General features: G+C 42.7%; 1 protein-coding gene across 1 annotated transcript in view; it reads right to left on the bottom strand.

Annotated features, from left to right (window-relative positions):
- SATB2 (SATB homeobox 2) overlaps positions 1-7,433 on the bottom strand; it is a 225,818-nt gene extending 218,385 nt beyond the window's left edge. Inside the window, exons 1-2 of the mRNA XM_020993640.2 lie at positions 5,887-7,433; positions 4,364-4,591 (exon numbers count right to left, since the gene is read on the bottom strand). Of these exons, the coding sequence (XP_020849299.1) occupies positions 4,364-4,532 (169 nt within the window). The 5' untranslated portion in view covers positions 4,533-4,591; positions 5,887-7,433. The remainder of the gene's footprint in view (positions 1-4,363; positions 4,592-5,886) is intronic.
- Positions 7,434-16,312: the final 8,879 nt, after the last annotated feature.

Below are 16,312 nucleotides of genomic sequence, written 5' to 3'. Positions count from 1 at the left end.
AACTTTCATACACACAATCATTTCATAAAGGGAAACTTCTCACTAGAATAGTTATTATATTTACTATACCTAACCTGATGGATGTGTAACATCTATTACTTTAATCCTTACTCTATCTACTTATACGGATATGTTCCACATGTAGACAATTAAACTAACTGTTGTTGCAGACAACATTCAACTCTAAATGAGATCCTGCCGAACAATCTTGATCACATTTGCTTTTCTATTTGAACACATCAGTACATGCTATATAACAATTCTTTTTCCCTACAACAAGACAGTTATGGCTGCCTGGTATCAGAGAAGGATAGCTCATCCATTTTGGAGAAACTACCTATGAAATAGTCATTTGGACAGACAATCCTTTAACAAAATAAATTTTTTTGAGAAGCATATTAAATCCTAATTCAAGAAAACAAAAGTCATAACACTCACACCCTACACCAAAATAGACATCAATATATTTTCTTTGAAAACTGAACCAAAAAACTCATGAAAGATATGAAACTGAACAAGGTCAAAAAGATATCTTATGTTTAAAACCTCTTTTGAATAATTAAATAATTTGGAGCATTCAAGTACTGTCCATACAGTTTAAATAAGTCCATATGAAAGTCATTTTTTTCCTTAAATCAATCATTAAAAATGAAAAGAGTTGCAGTAATAATGGAATGAAAAACAAGAATTATTAAAACTCTAGTTGGCCTACTAATCCAATCTGGGGGGGGGAGCACAATGTTTTGCTGCTTTCTCCCTAATATTTCATTAGCATTGCTATACATTTCTATCCTAATTTGCCATACTGAAGCATTACTTACAGCAGGATGTTTTTGGTGCATATGGTAATATATGTTAAGGGATCCTTAAACTCTTATTTTCAAAATCCTTAATAATCTTCTCCTTTAAAAAATTCAGATTCACAAGTTTTAATCAATGATTTCACAAATATGAATATCCTAACTATTAATCATCCCTTTTTCCAAAATCCTTATGGAGTGAATTACTAACTGTGAGGGGACGCCAATTCTAGTAAGTGAATGTTACCCAACAGGGATATAAAGCTGTCAACACCACAGTGCTCTTGCTTGCTCTAAACTCTCTCCCAGGCTTCATATGTTTTTTAAAGGGATATTAGCCTTTTTTCCGAAGACCCTCTATAAAACCTGCCAGTCATACACATCTGAGCACTTATATTTTATTACAAACATGCTTTAAAACAGTCTTTTTAGATAACTGCTGAAACATCCTAGAAAGTGTTGGACTACACAAAGAAAAACTGATCTACTTTCTAGTATATCCTGCTGACATTAGCCACACTGTAAACATCAAACTTTTAAACTACCTATAAAAAAAACCTTAAAGATACTAATTATGTATCTATTACTGAAACTAATTTACTATGGTCACCATAATAATATTTCCTTTACATTCATTAAATTTTCATAAAAGTCACTCCAAAAAACTAAACGATTAAAAAACACCAACTAGAATTTTCTCTTCGCAATAAAAAATGGGTGTGCTTTTCCACCTCAGTCCTTGTCAAAATCAACAACAGAAATAACCATTTCTAATTCAATTTATTTTAATATTTCCTCTTTTGTGTGAGAATTTTTTAAAGCCCATTAAAGTTCATTAAATACTTGTTTCCCTAAAAGAAGACATCTCACTCTCTTTTTGCACTTTTTGATTATATCTGTCTTCACAGGGTAGAAATGATCACTGAAGAAATATCTATAATATGCATTTCTGAAGTAATATAAATTGATAATACTTCTGGAAGAAAGCTAAAGTAAAAGGAGATGGGGTGGCAGAAGAGTATTCTTTATCCTTTAATACCAGGGTTCAAGTTATAAAGGTTTTTTAATTATTGAGGTGATTATATAAAAACACCTGGAGACAGAATATTTTAAATTGCATATGAACATTTGCATACTTTAAAAAATACAGCTTTAAATATGTGCCAAAAATTGTTTAAAATGTAATTTAATTATGTTGTTCTCCAATTTATAGATCTGATCAGTGTTTGATAAGGCCACAAGTATTACTATAATAGTGCTTACTTTGGAACCTCATATGAATTGAAATCTACAAAATAAGTGATTGCAAATCCTCTTCAGTATATACAACCTTGAAAAAGCTTGGCTATTTTGAATAAAAGGCAACAATTTAAAATAGCATTTTGGAATATAACTGGAAATATTTTGTGCTATTTTTGCTGAGAGCTATATTTTTTAAAAAATCTTAATTGTCATCCTACCAAATGTATAATTTAACTAGTTTAACAATGATTATTGTAGATATTTTAAATTTAAACAAGTAAATTCATTTTTCTATTTTGTTTTCCGAAGCATTAGTAAATATAGAGTATTATAAAAGTCTGGGAAAATGACGAAGCACAAGAACAGCTTGGTAAAACATAACTAACATCTTTCCCCAGACATTAAAACTTCAGTTTAAATCAAGCTTACATGTCATATTATAAAGAGTACATACTATTAGGTTATTTTTCAATCCTTAATTTTAAGCATGATGGTGTTAATGTAAAATTGAATGAAATTCTTCTCCTTTAAATAGGTCAGCTTCAATCTGAACCACTAATGTAATCACAAAATCCCCTTATATTTCTTCTTACAAAGTAGAGCTATAAAAATAAAACAAAATTTATAGCCTAAAAAATGTTTTGTCATTGTTTTCTTATAAGGGAAATAAAAAACTTTCATATTCCCATTATTTCCTTAATCACAAGGCCTCTGGGATTTCATTATGTCTCAAAAAGGTTACTTATTATTTTCTAAGCTTACTGGTATATTACAAACATTTTCAAATCAAATTAATAATGAGCTATCACTATGCAACAGTGAAGAATTGAGACCTTTTTTTTCAAATATAGTCTCACTAGAATATTTTAGGAGACTCGTAGCCAAGTTACTCCCTCCTTCTCTATGACACTGGCCATTAATTTAATGCTACTGAAAATAAGAAGCCATAAAGATTTCTTCTTAGTTTATTGAAGTAAATTTTCAAATCACTAAAATTCTCAGTCTGTGGCTAAGCTACAGAAATTTAGGGAGTAAATACCTCCCACATGGGAGGGCAATTAAGCTAGGTAACTGTCTAAAGTGCTACACTTCCACAATAGAGTAATGAGGAAGGGGGTTTGATGGTAAAATAAATAACAAGTTCTTTTACACATGTTTACAACTTATTCACTTAAAAAAAAGAGCTGACAAATTATTCACTTAGAAACACACAATCTGCCCACCTACAACAAAGAAAAAAAAACTTCAATCTTTCCCATCAGGTTACATCTTCTAACATCCCCCCTAAAGATCAGACAATAATTATTTTGTTTGAATTATTGACTAAGGAAAAAAGGGAAAAATGAAACTGATTATAGTAAGCTATATCCTAAAGTACTCAAAGTTTCAAGCCAAGCAGAATTTGACATCTAAAAACAAGACACAACATCGTAGAAATAAAAAATACATGAAAAATATGCAATTTCCTACTAAAACCCTCCTTAACATAGATAGGCCCTAGTCTATCTGGCTTTTTTCAGGCTACTTTTTCCATTCAGTTGCAAAGGAACTATGCTTACAAGCAAAATACTACCATAGATTTTTCTTCAAATGAAAATTTCAGGAATGAATGAATGAATGAACGTGCTTGATGCCCACACTCCATTAATTTTAAAGGCTATGATACAGTCTATAACTAAGTTACAAATTCATTATTTTAAAAGCTTCAATCCTTCTTTCTCCCCCTCCCCCCAAGTAACTATTGGCATATGGGAAAAGGTAGCAATAAGTATCCAGAAAGCCAAAATGAAATACAACACAAATTTTCTGTGATTCATTTTTTTAACTTTCAGATGCTCAAAGAAGAGTAATGATGAGATTATTCTACCTTGAAGCACTGGCACAGATACAAAACGAGGCTGTGGAGTACATTAGATTGATCATTACTGACCAGAATGTGAAAGCAAACACATCTAAACTTATTCTCTCCTGTAGACCCTTTTAGGCTCAAGAAAAGAGTAAAATCGCTAAAAAATGCTCTCTAGGAAAAGCTAGAAACAGTTAGCTGGCTGTGACATAAACCTGCCAACACCTCAGCACACAGTGGCAAGTGCCCAAAAAATGCCACCCTCTGGGTAAACCACTTTCTGTCTTAACTATACAGATGAAGCTGCTACTTGCTGATGAGAGGCAAGTGGAGCATTATTTAACAATCTGGAATCCACTTCCTGTAATCCTACACCAAGAAGAAAAGCTTAATCAACATGAACCCTGACACCCTGATGCCATTATCACTTTGCTGCCAGTCTGTTATGTGAACGTTAATACTATTGGATGGTTACCTCCCACTGACTTGGTCACGGAGCCATTGGGCCTCCCTCTGGCTCCCATGGGACTGCCATTCTGTTCGAGCCTGGCCACCTTCACGGGAGGAGGACCTTTGACATCAGGGCTGCCGCTCCTTCTATCTGGGCTATCCCTTAGACAGGGACTCTCGCTTCTCCGTTCCATGCTACTTTGACTCGGAGACAAAGTTCCCACAGGCAGATCGCAATAAAATGAGCAAGGACCTAAAGGGAAGAGGAGGAGGAGGAGGGAAAGAGGGGGGAAAAAAAGAGGGAAAAACTGCTCACACACGTGATAGATGTTCAAGCCAGTTATACATTGCTTTACAAAATAAATACAAACTTCCTCCTCCCGCGTTAGCCAAATAAAGTCCAAGCTGCAGAGTGCATACAGCACACAAACTTGCACTTGTCAGGCAGAAGTGGATTGGAAGCTTGTGTTTTTACCCCTAAACTAGCCCGGCTCCCTAGGACTTCGCAACTGTGCGGCTGGGGCACGGGCAAGCTCCAGGCTCCCAGAAGTGGCCCATTCATTTGAACTTCGTTGGCATAAATCATTCCTGGGCGTGACAATCTGACCGTGCTCGGGGTGAGGGCGGGAGAAGATCTGAACTTCGGGAAAAACTCTACACACACTGAAAGGGGGGAGGGGTGTGCACACACATTCGCACATCTATCAAATAACCCGGTTCACCAAACGAAGGATGCATTCGGTGCTGCGTGGCCATGCTGCACGAACGTGAGGGCACACAGCATCCTTTAAAACTCCCCTTTATCTTTTTCAGAATCATTTTAGAAGGAAGAAAAAACAAAACAGATACAAATACACAAATAACTTTGCAAAGACCCAAATCTATAATAACAGTAATCAGCATTCAAAGTGCTTCTGGGTATTTACCAGAGTAATCTCTATTACAGAGAGGGAGAGACGGCAATTATTATTTTGCAACATTTTTATCTTCGTCTAACCCAGAATTTAAGGGGGAAAGGGATCCACACCACAGTACAAGGTCAAAAATCATTTTGATTCATTGATGAAATGTCAAACTGCATAAAATTCATATTCAGAAAACGCTTCAGAAAGTTTTCCTGGGGCTTTTTCACTTCCAACATTCTCATCACAGAACCTGCAGGTCGCACCAATTATTGGGGCAGGGTAGGGAGGAGGCCTTGGGGTGGGTGGAAAGAAGGGGAAAATGCTCTTAATTAAACGGCGTTCACGTTTGCCAGCTAACTTCACAAAGTAGTAAAAACACAACAAACTGCGCGAGAAACACTCGCAGGAGGATTTCACCGGTTGATAAAGCCGCATCGATAAAGATTTTGGAAACCAGGTGAGGGTGGGAAAGAGTAGGAGAGATGACTGAGGACAGGACCGATTCATTCCCAATTAATTCAGCTACTAGAAGGAAAAGGAAGGAGGGGGGAGTCAAGAATGAAACTATATCTGACCCAGAGTGTTTTATCGTAACTCATAAAAGATGGTTATACAGTATGAGTGTCTTATCTTCTGTACTTACTGCTTATAGTCTGTCTGTAACTTGGCTGAGCTGAGCTCTGTCCATGGATCAAAAGTAGAGAATCCAGGGTGGAAAGTTTCTTGTTTCCTTTTTTAATGTTCTTGTTTTCTTCCTTTCTGTTTCCTTGCCTTTTCCTCTTCCTCCAGTCCTAATGTTTTAAGGTCCTGGGTCAGGATGTCTTCTTCTTGTGAGATGATTGTGATGATGGTGATGTTGATGATGATTGGGGGGGGAGGGAGGAGAGAAGGAGGAGAAGAAGGAAGGGCTCTACCAAAGGGGCAATAGAGCTCGTGGCGGAGAGGTTGGGGGAGGGAAAAGGGGAGGGTGAAGAAAGACGAAGGCAAGGGGGAAAACAGGCTTTTTCACACCTTCAGGAAGGAAACCAATACATACAGAGAAAGAGCAGGGTAAATCGAGAGACCGCGACGGCCGCTGCTGCTGCTAAAGGGGCTGCTATTCTGGAGAGGAAAAGCAGTAGCAGCAGCAGCTGGAGCGGGTGCTACAATCAAGGAAAAAAGTGGGGGGGGGCGAGAAAGGGAGAGACTAAAGCAGCAGCCCCAGATATGTCACTTTCAGTCTCTCCCTCCTCTGCCGCCGCCAGCAGCAGCAGCAGCAGCAGCAGCCCCAGCCGGACTCACTGACACGCCACAGAGAGAGACACTCTGAGAGGGAGATGATTATTAGTTGCGTTGAGTCATCAGGCAAAGTGAGTCCTTTTGGGTTGTCCTTGGTTTCCGATTTCCTTCCCCCCCCCCCTTCCTTTCAGTCCCCAGATCTAGCTCCTTCAAAATAATAATTTAGAAGGGAAAAAAAAAAGTCTCTGGGATATTTCGGGATCAAGCACCCCCCCCAAAAAAAAAAAGCTGACCAAAAACTCCAATCCAGACTCCTCCACCGCAATGAGGGAGGGAAGTGAGTGGGGGCAGGGGCAGGGAGGGGGACTGGGGAGGTTTCGGGAGAGGGATAGAGGGAGGGAGGGGGTACCTGCCTGGCAGGAAATTAAACATCAATCAATCTTACATTTCGGAGCGACCCAAATGCACCGTGGCTGCAGAAGCGGGGGGTGGGGGTACGTGTAGGAAGGGTGGGAAGGGAGGGGGTAGAGGAGGAGGGTAAAGCTGGAGTCTATGGGAGCTGGAGGGTGAAGAGGCTCAGGGCAGCCCAGGGAGGGGTAGGAAAGGGAGGGAAGTGAAGAGAGGGGTGGCACCACCGCCGCTGAAGGAGTAGAAGGGGATAGACAACAGAGACACGGATGGGGGGGGAGCCAAGGACGGTGGTAGGGGATGACCCAGGACTAGTGAAGCGAGCGCTGCTCTCCGGTGTTCGGATCCGCCGCCGCCGCCGCCGCCGCGCTCCACAGCAGAGGCCGCCTCTCCAGGATTGCGGGAAGTGGAGGCGGCGACAGCAGCGACAGCAGCGACAGCAGCAGCCGCAGCAGCGCCGGCGCCGAGCCCCTCACCTCGGCCCGAGGAGCCCCAGACCAGCCCGCGTCTTTTTCGCAGCTTCCTTTTCTGTCAACTGCGCTTAGTACTTTCGACTTTGGAGATAGGAGGGCGATCACCTCCTCCCTCACCCTACCCTCCCCCTCCCCTCACTCCCCTCCAGCTCCCACCTACCCAGTCCTCCCGCCCGCCAACCCCTTCCTCCGCCCCTGCGAGTAACTTTTCCCTGTGTGTTTGGGGATCTTCCCTCAGCCCGGAGCATGCCGTCAGGGGCCAGCTAAGGATCCAGTCCCCGAGATAGACACGTATGAACGTTCACGCTTTATACGGGAAATAGCAAAGTGTCCGAGAACAATAGCGGGTGACAAGGCGGCGAGGTGTTCTCGTTAAGCGCTGGGCGCTGCTTCGGAAGCTCCCTCAGCTCTCTGGCCGGGCCGCGGCGAGAGGCGGCCGGAGAGGAGAGCATCAGTAGGGGCGGTGGAACAGGTCTGGGGGAGGCTATGAAGAGAGTGCAGCGACGGCGCTTAAGGGTGGGTGACCGGGGATCGTGGCTAAGCCAGTGTAGCACTGCAGGAGTAGGCGGCGGGTCTGTCTCCCTTCTTTCTCTCCCGACTCCCTACCACCGCGCTCCCCGCGGCCACAGCCAGCCCCTGGACTACTCGGGCTTCCTTAGGGAGGATCGGGCCCGGGTACTAGGAGGGTTCGGGGGAGGCGAGTGTAGACAGCACGGGGTTCTAGGCGCCTCTCTGGCTGAAGAAGAGCCACTGGGACGGGGCAGGGAAGAGCCTGGGCGGAGATGGAACGAGGGGACGGGAACAACCTGGGGTCGGTCCCCGAAAACACCCAACTGCACCCCAAACTTTTCCTTTCTAGCTCCCTTTCTCGGGAGAGGTCCGTGTCCCCGCCGTGGCAGCCGCGGCGGCGGCTTCAGCCGCAGCCCCAATTTAAGGTGGAGCGAGCCCCAACCCGGGCAGACGCTCCGGGCCATTGCTATTGTCTCCGCGGGCCTGGTCCTCCGGCCCGGGCTTCCTTAAAGAGTGGGCACGTGGGCGAAGGGGTCCCGGCCCCTGCAAGAAGCCGGCCGGGCACACGCGCCACACCGTGGGGGGGGGGGAAGAAGAAGGGAGGGGGATGGGGAGGAAAGGGGAAGAGCTGGGAGATGCCCGGGGGGGGGGCTTCCCCTCCCTCCAGAGAAGCGGGCTGAGAGAGCCTTTGCATCCTTCAAAGCTTTCTCTCCACCCTCCCCTCCCAGCCTGACTTCCTCCCACTCTCTTTCTCTTTCTCCCCCACACGTCTACCTCTCCCCCAGGGCTCCCTGAAGCCTGTGGTTCCCAAAACAGACGGTCCCCCTTAAGAAGCATTGCCTGTATGGCGGCGCCAGAGGGCCAAACCAAGTTTTGTTTAGGGAAACGCACTCGAGCCGGCACCTCTGGAAAGCCGGGCTAGGCTGGCTGAGAGGGGGAGGAATAGGAATCTCAGAACTTAGAAAGAGGGGGCTACGTTTCCACACGCTGTGCCCAACACGGCAGCGGAGCTTGCTGTGGTTCCCCCAAGACATGAAACGGTGAAAGGGGAGAAATTTTGTTGGAGAAAGAAAGGTCTCCGTGGAAGCGCCTACTCCGTAGCCTTGGCCCCCAGCACATCTGGCCGGTGCCTCGGAGGAGAGAACCTCCAATAGCCCAACGAAAGAGTTGGGTTTAGGGCCCCAGCGAAAGGATTGTCAGGAAAGAAATGAGCTGCGATACATTTTTTTTTAAGCCATGCCACTCTCTTGCCCCTTTCCCCCAACACCTTAGTCTCCATACAGTTGAGTCAGTTGGGTAAAGGGCATGCAGAATTTGGAGTCGGTGAAAGCAGATTGGCTGAATTACATCAACCCGAGTTAGTACTTTAAAAGTTTAACTTACTGGCTGCAAAGAAATTAAGTTGGGCAACCAATTTATTTTTTCCCCTGTAATATCACGTCGGAAATTGAATCAAAGAAATTGAACAAAAAAGTAAAACTTTGTACCGTTCAAATTCTAAAACTTATTTCTCGCTAATGCCTTAATAATGAATAATAATAATATACTGTTTCTTTTCTTACCTTGCTGCTGATCTACGAAATCCTCCAGATCAATGTCCAGAAACTTAGAAGAATTGGTGATATTAGGACTTCAGTACTTCTGGAAAAAAAAATGCAAATGATTTAGCCAGAATCTTTCCTGTCTGATTCGTCACTATTATTATAACTGATGATGCGGATGGTTGGAACGATTCAATCCAAAACCATTAATGAGCTATTTTATAAACACCACTGTCGGAAGATCTTCATTTACATTTCTCGAATGAGATCTCCTTGCTAGCCTAAGAGAGTTATGTCGACAGCACGATTACAGTACTGGTTAAACTTCTATAAATAACGCAACCGTATTGTTAATCGGTTAATATTTTATAAAGTGTAAATATTTTATAAAGTTTTCCTGGAAACCAATGATTCTAAATGATTAAATCCAGGAGCAGGGTGATTTAAATAAAGCATACAACTAAATGTAGATTACAATTTGTTTTTTTTTTTTTTTTATTATTTTACAACATTTTAATCTGTTAGTTTTCTCACTATTAAGATTTTTTTAAGTTATTTGCTCAATTTAGCTCTTTGGGGAGAAATCTCAAAATATTTTAAACTTTGGATTTGCACAGGGCAATAAGTCAAAGCATAACAAAAAAACTCGGAAGAGTACTTACCACTATAGGAAAAAAGTTTATAATTAATATATATTGCTTAATAATTTTTACACTTTCGATTTAAAATGAGAATTCTAGAAAGTTTTGTATTTTCCTGGTTTTCTTTTTTCTTTTCCTAATAAAGGCCATTTCTGTTTCAAATTACATACGCTTTTCAGTGCATAATTTTCATATTGACCTTATTTCAACTGAAGCAACCCATCATTTTCATCGTATTTAATTTTTACAATAAAAATTTTCAAATAACATTTTATGTTACACTATAATTTTCCACTTTTTTAAAGCAGTGGACGAATGGAGGATGATTATTCTTTTGCTTGGTTTCTTTTTCTAATCCATAGTGATTTACTTCTAAAGATTTTCCAACAAAATCAGAGAAAGGGTTTGGTTTTAATTATGTCTTTTTAATACATTTATCCGAAATGCATTTATACTGCTTTAAATTCCATGATCTTGTGTTATCAGGTTCAGAAGCATATAAAATCAAATTCCCACATTTGGGGATCACTTTTTTCCCTTTCAGAATGCTCTCTCCGATAATTATCTGGTGCTTATCAGAATTTCCCCCCCCCCTTTTTTTTCCCTCCCGGAGGGAAAAGTTTTTTGGTCATTTGGTCAACAAGAAAACGTACAGCAGTCGACTATCCCTTACTAATTAGACTCAGATTTCTTATTTATCTGGTACCTGAACTCAAACACATTTACTTTTGTTGTTTTTTAAATGTTATTTTTATTTTCTCTTTCTTCTCTTTTCTCCATTTGCTTTTTGCCTTCGACTCAGCGACAGAATTTTTCTATTAACCGATTTTCTATTTAACCCTCTGTATTTCTATTTTAACCCTCTGTTTTCTATTAACTCTGCCCAATGTCCCTCTTTCTCTTGGGGCAGGGTTTTCTCGATGTTCAGTCCTCTGATAAATAATCTTTCTTTTGGTGATGATGCTTCGGGCTGCTCAAGAGGTCCTGTCTAGAAAGACTGCGCAACTTCGTGCCACCTTCTTGACTCCTTGAGAAATCTAAGCAACCCATTCCCAGACTCACAGACATGCCCCGGCTGACCGGGAAACCTTTTTTCTGTTTTATGTGATTAGTTAAGACATCCCTGGAGCCCGTGTCCGATCTTTCCTGACCCAACTACGTGTGTGGAAAGCATGCCAGAAGAGTAAGATCAGATTGTATTTGAATGCTCATAAGAACGGGAATGGGAATGGGAATAGGTCCTTCTCTTCTTGCGAAAACTTAGCACTCGGAGAAGGAAGAATTAAATGGAAGAAATGTTTTCTCACAAATGCGGCCCTCAACTTCTGCTCCTAGTGCCCTCTTCTTCCTGCTCACTTCTTTGGAAAGAGTTACTACAGCTTCTCTGTGTTCGACATTACTGTCTCGGAGGGTGGGCCGGAAGGGAAAAGAAATGAATCTGAGCTTGGCACATATCTTTCGAGATCCTCTCAGGCTGAGCCGACGGCCCGCACTGGGCCTTGGCAGGCGTGTCCACTTTAGAAAAAGGAAGGGGAAAAAAGACTGGACAAGAACTGGTTTCCCAAGTTGCACCGGAGGGTGGTGGAGAACCTGAGATCCGATGGGGTAGGTGGAGGGGGTGGGGAAAAGATCCTCAGGGAACCCAAGAAAAAGGTCAGAGAGCCCACGGATTTCATTATCAGCACGGATCCCGTGTTGATGACAGGAGCCAGACAAACTTCTAAAGGGGCAAGCAAAAGGAAAAAAAAAAAAAGAATCTTATGCTACTATGATGGAACAAGGTGAAAGGAGGTTTGAGGGGAGGGGTGCTAAAAGAGTAGATAGCTAAATATCCTCTGCTTCAGAGATAAAGTTTATGTATCAGCTGTGACTAGCTGCTTCCGGGGCGCGGACAGAGGAGGACGGGGTAGGAGTTAGGTTTGGGTGGCATTTTGATATAGACAGTGAACAAAACAAAGGAGATGGAAGTGGGGGAGAAGAAATGAACCTAAGAAAAATAGAGAAGTGGGGAGGCATGACAAACGAGAAAACTGGAAGGCTGGTCTTCAAAAACTCGCAGTGTCAGGGACCAAGGAACTGGAAGAAAGATATGGGAGGTTCGAGTATACCAGGTAAACGTATAAGGAAGAAAATAAGCTTTGGAGAAAAGGGCTGAGAATTTCTACGTCTTTCTTAGTAGATGTGAAAGACTGGGGTAAAGGAAGAAGATTCCGGAGAGAACTCCAGATTCAGAGAACTAATCACCCAGAGCTTGGTCCCTAGTTCATTTCATTTTTTAAGAATAAGCAGCTTAACTGCTACATCGGCATCTGCTAAAGATGCTGGAGAGAATGCATTTCTGTAAATCGGGTCTATTTGTAAGTAAATGGGGCGGGGGAGGGGGAGAGAACCAATGGGAAGGGGAAGACAAAACACCAAAAAATGAGGCTCCACTCCTCTCTCTCTCTCTTTCTCTGAATCAACCAGGGTTTGAGTTGGGAGAAGCCCGGGTATTATGTTTCTCCTCCGAAAAAGCATTTTCGTGCAACTGAATCGCACGCTCAGTCCTTTCTGCAGCTGCTGACGCGCCTAAACCCCGCAGCCTAGCGTGGGTCCTTGCACTCTGCCCCCCGGCCAAGACTTCACTTCTCTTTCGCCCCTAGATGACCAGGCCCTGCTCCTTGTGCCCGAGGTGGCTCCGTCTCCAAACAGCGCCACCGCGTGGGCTATAATGGGGGAAAGCGGCACAGAGTCAGCTCTGAGCCAGATAGTACCCAGTCCTGGGCCAACATCGCCTGCAGACCTCACCTGACTTTTTCAGCTAGCTGAAAGATTCGCCTCGGTTAATGGCTCTGGGGCCAATCCCGCAAAACGATGCAACAGAAGCAGCAGTAGGTTCTGCCCTAGCTAACAGAAAGAAGGGCTCCTCAGTATCTTAACCCCTGCACATACTCGCGCAGGCACGCAGACAAAATCTAATTCACCAAGACTGGTGGAAATTCGAGGCTACGAGACCCCCATCTAATGACCCACCCTTCTTTCTAATCCTTTATTAACGAATGTCGGCAATTCTGCAATCCTTTTGTCCTCTAAAGCATTCATTTAGGGAAGGGAGGGGGCGGGCGAGGGGTTCTTCACATTCCTATACCTGACCTAGCTTGGCTTTACACAAGACCCAGGAAGGTGGGAGCAGGAAAGGAAAGGGTAGCGGCACTAGGAGAGAAGGGAAAGAGAGCAAAAAGTACGAGCCAGGCCCTACCTGTCTGCCCGAGATACAATGAGTGTCTCTCTCTCTCTCCCTCTCTCTCTCTCTCTCTCTCGCTCGCTCGCTCGCTCTCTCTCTCCCTCTGTCCTTTACTCCTTCATTCTCCTTCGTTCTTCTCTCTGGACCTCTCCTTTTTCCTCCTCCTTTCTCTCTTTCTCTTTTGTCTTCCCTTGCTTCTTCCTTCTCTTGCTTTCCTTTCTTTCCTTTTCCTTTCATATCTCTCTTATTCGTCTCGTCACCCATCCTCTTCTTTATTATTCTTTTATTAAAATGACCCTCTCCAAAACCCCTCAAAATGTCCGTGTTTGAGAGACTGGGGAAGGGAGAGGAGGTGTTGACGGAGGGAAACCTGATTGCAACCTGGTCCTAGCTCCAACCCACACACTGCTGCACTTTTCCAGCGTGGAGTTGAGGCAGGGGCCAGGCTCCTCTTCTGCCCCCTGGGGTTGAGGAGTTGGGCCTTGATGTCTCGCTTTGCTTTGTTCCCTCAGAGCTCTAGGCTACCGGGGGAAGAAAAAGCACGAGAGCCAGGAGTAGAACACGGCTGTGGCCAGGTCTTGAGGTGTTTAATTTTTAATAAGATAGTCCATTAAAGGGAAATTTAAGACTGACAGTTCTCCACTACAAGAACGACAAAATGCTTGGAGAGAGCGCAAAAGAGTGCCGCCCTGCATATCCTTCCAAATACGCTCTCGGCACAAAAGAAAATAAAAATATTCCTGCTGCTAATAAAATGTAACGTGCCCTTCAATTTTGTGGTTGGTCCAAAAGCAGATGCAAATAGGAGTCTCAAGCTCACTCCTGCCCGCTGGCAGTCTCACGCTCGCTTGTCCGCACCTGGCCGGGACCAGGAAAGCTAAGGACAAGTTGTCTACTGGTTTATGAGGCCCGGAGTCTTCACTGAAGACCTTAGCTCCATGGAGCAAAAAACCAGCGCGGCCCGACCCTTTCTGTTGGCACTCGGCTTTACTGTATCTCCACCGCAAAACTACGCCTTTTTTTGCTGACACCTCGACCATAGCAAGGCATTTTGGCCCCGAAGCCATATTTTTCGTTGCTTTAAAAATTATATGTATCTATGTGTGTGTGTGTGTGTGTGTGTGTGTATATATATATATAACATAATATATATATATATGTTCTACGTATATACACATATACACACGTGTGTGTGTGTGTGTGTGTGTGTGTGGTGTGTGTGTGTGTGTGTACACGGTTCTGGAGCCTTCAAGGTTTTTCTCTTTCTTTTAAATGGAAAGGATGTGATAGAAAAGTTTCTACCACGAACCCTCACTTCCCGTACACCTTCTGCCCTTGGATAAAAAATGAAGGGACTTTGGTGACTGTGCTCAGAATACTAGCTAGAAACAAGCAGAGAGATTCCCATTCCTAGATAATCAGTTAAAAGTTGTTTGTTGTTTTTTTATCACAACTTTTTACGAGTAGCCCAATAAAGCTAAGAAATTAGCGTTCGTTTGTTAATTGAGTACGAGCTCTCCAACTTGTTCTCTCTTTGTTTTCTGAGGCAGGATTTTCGAAATTTGGTAAACGCACGCGTTTGTGCGTGCGCAGAAGTAACTTTCTAAGAAAGCCCTTGAGAGGAAAAAAAAATTTGAAAAGATCAGTGTCTCCTTTATATTGGGTCCAGATATGTCGGGAAATGTAGGAAAGTGTTTCTTTGGCGTTTCTGGGAAGGAAAATCATTAAAAACACAATTCAGAAATAATGAAATGAACAACATATAGGGGTTCGTATAAAGTTGTCATGTTTACATAACATACATAGAAAAACGACTAGATTTGCCCATCGGGGATAGCTATAAAATGCACTTGCTAATAGAAAGATACTTTACTACATTTTGGTTGGTCAATTTCAGCCCTATAAGGAGATTGTGCAGTGTCAAGTTAAGCTTTCCATGATCTAATAAATTCTAGATGTTTGTTTTAAAATAATTTTCCCTTTTCTGACAATCTTTAAAACTTTTCATGCATTTTTTTCCCACCTGGGCATCTTGCCTCAATCTCCCTATTTAAACATATTCTTATCTATAACCATTTCAAATGTCTGATTAGTAAGTTCCGGTGGAATTTTGCATAAAAACTGAAATGAAATCAAAACTCAATTTTTGCCAAACGTTAGTGGCAAAACGTCTTTTAAAGAATGTATGCAATTTGGTCTTTATTTCCCTTACATTCTGCTGGGTAAGATGGAGGACGACAGGTTTGGGGGATAAAAATATGTTAAATCTTTGCCACACCTGAACAAGTCAGTGGTTACTAAATTAGGACCCCACTAGTGAAATACAAGAGAGAAATGAAGAGTAATATTTCTGAAACAGATATGTTAGACTCATATGTTAAGCACTCAATTTTAAAAATCGAATCCAAATATGTAAACGAATGGAAAACTGGCCTCATTCGGGAAAGCACACATATATACAATATGTCACATATTTATATAATATCTGTGTGTGTGTATATGATACATGTAATGTGTGTACATGAATGTATGTGATATATATGTATGAATGAATACATTATTTCCTGAGCCATATCAACTTCATATTATAAAGAGTTTGAGACACTGACGATTGAAAAACCCATTGGGTTTCTTTTCATTCTTTTATACTTCTTAACCTGAAATCACTGCTATCATTTTTAGAAGATTTGGGTTCAGGCTACGAGACCCACTGAGGAAATTAGGTCTGCTGAGAAATTGTATCTCCAGGAACACTGGTTTGTGGAGTTGTTGGCACTGTTCATATGAACCCGCTTCCACAGTACCACCACTTTTAAAGTCACTCTGATGACGTGGGAGTAGTTCAAGCTTCTGTTTTCCCTTCAACTTTCAAGAAGGCGAGCCCCATCAAAACACTTTCCCTAACCACTTTTTCACAGCCTTGATTAATTTTCTCTCCCCCCCAACTTTCATAACTTGGGCGGGGGGGGGGGCTCGACGGAGGCAGCGGAGGGAATAGGCGGAGAAGGTGGCGATTTTGAAGCCACTGAGATCTAACACTCATTTTTGCCTACCC

This window comes from Phascolarctos cinereus, unplaced genomic scaffold, assembly GCF_003287225.1.
Source record: "Phascolarctos cinereus isolate Bilbo 61053 unplaced genomic scaffold, phaCin_HiC Scaffold_726;HRSCAF=1367, whole genome shotgun sequence".
In the NCBI taxonomy this organism is placed as follows: Eukaryota; Metazoa; Chordata; class Mammalia; order Diprotodontia; family Phascolarctidae; genus Phascolarctos; species Phascolarctos cinereus.
Note: the sequence above shows the minus strand (reverse complement) of the source record. Positions and strands in the feature narration are given on the sequence as shown.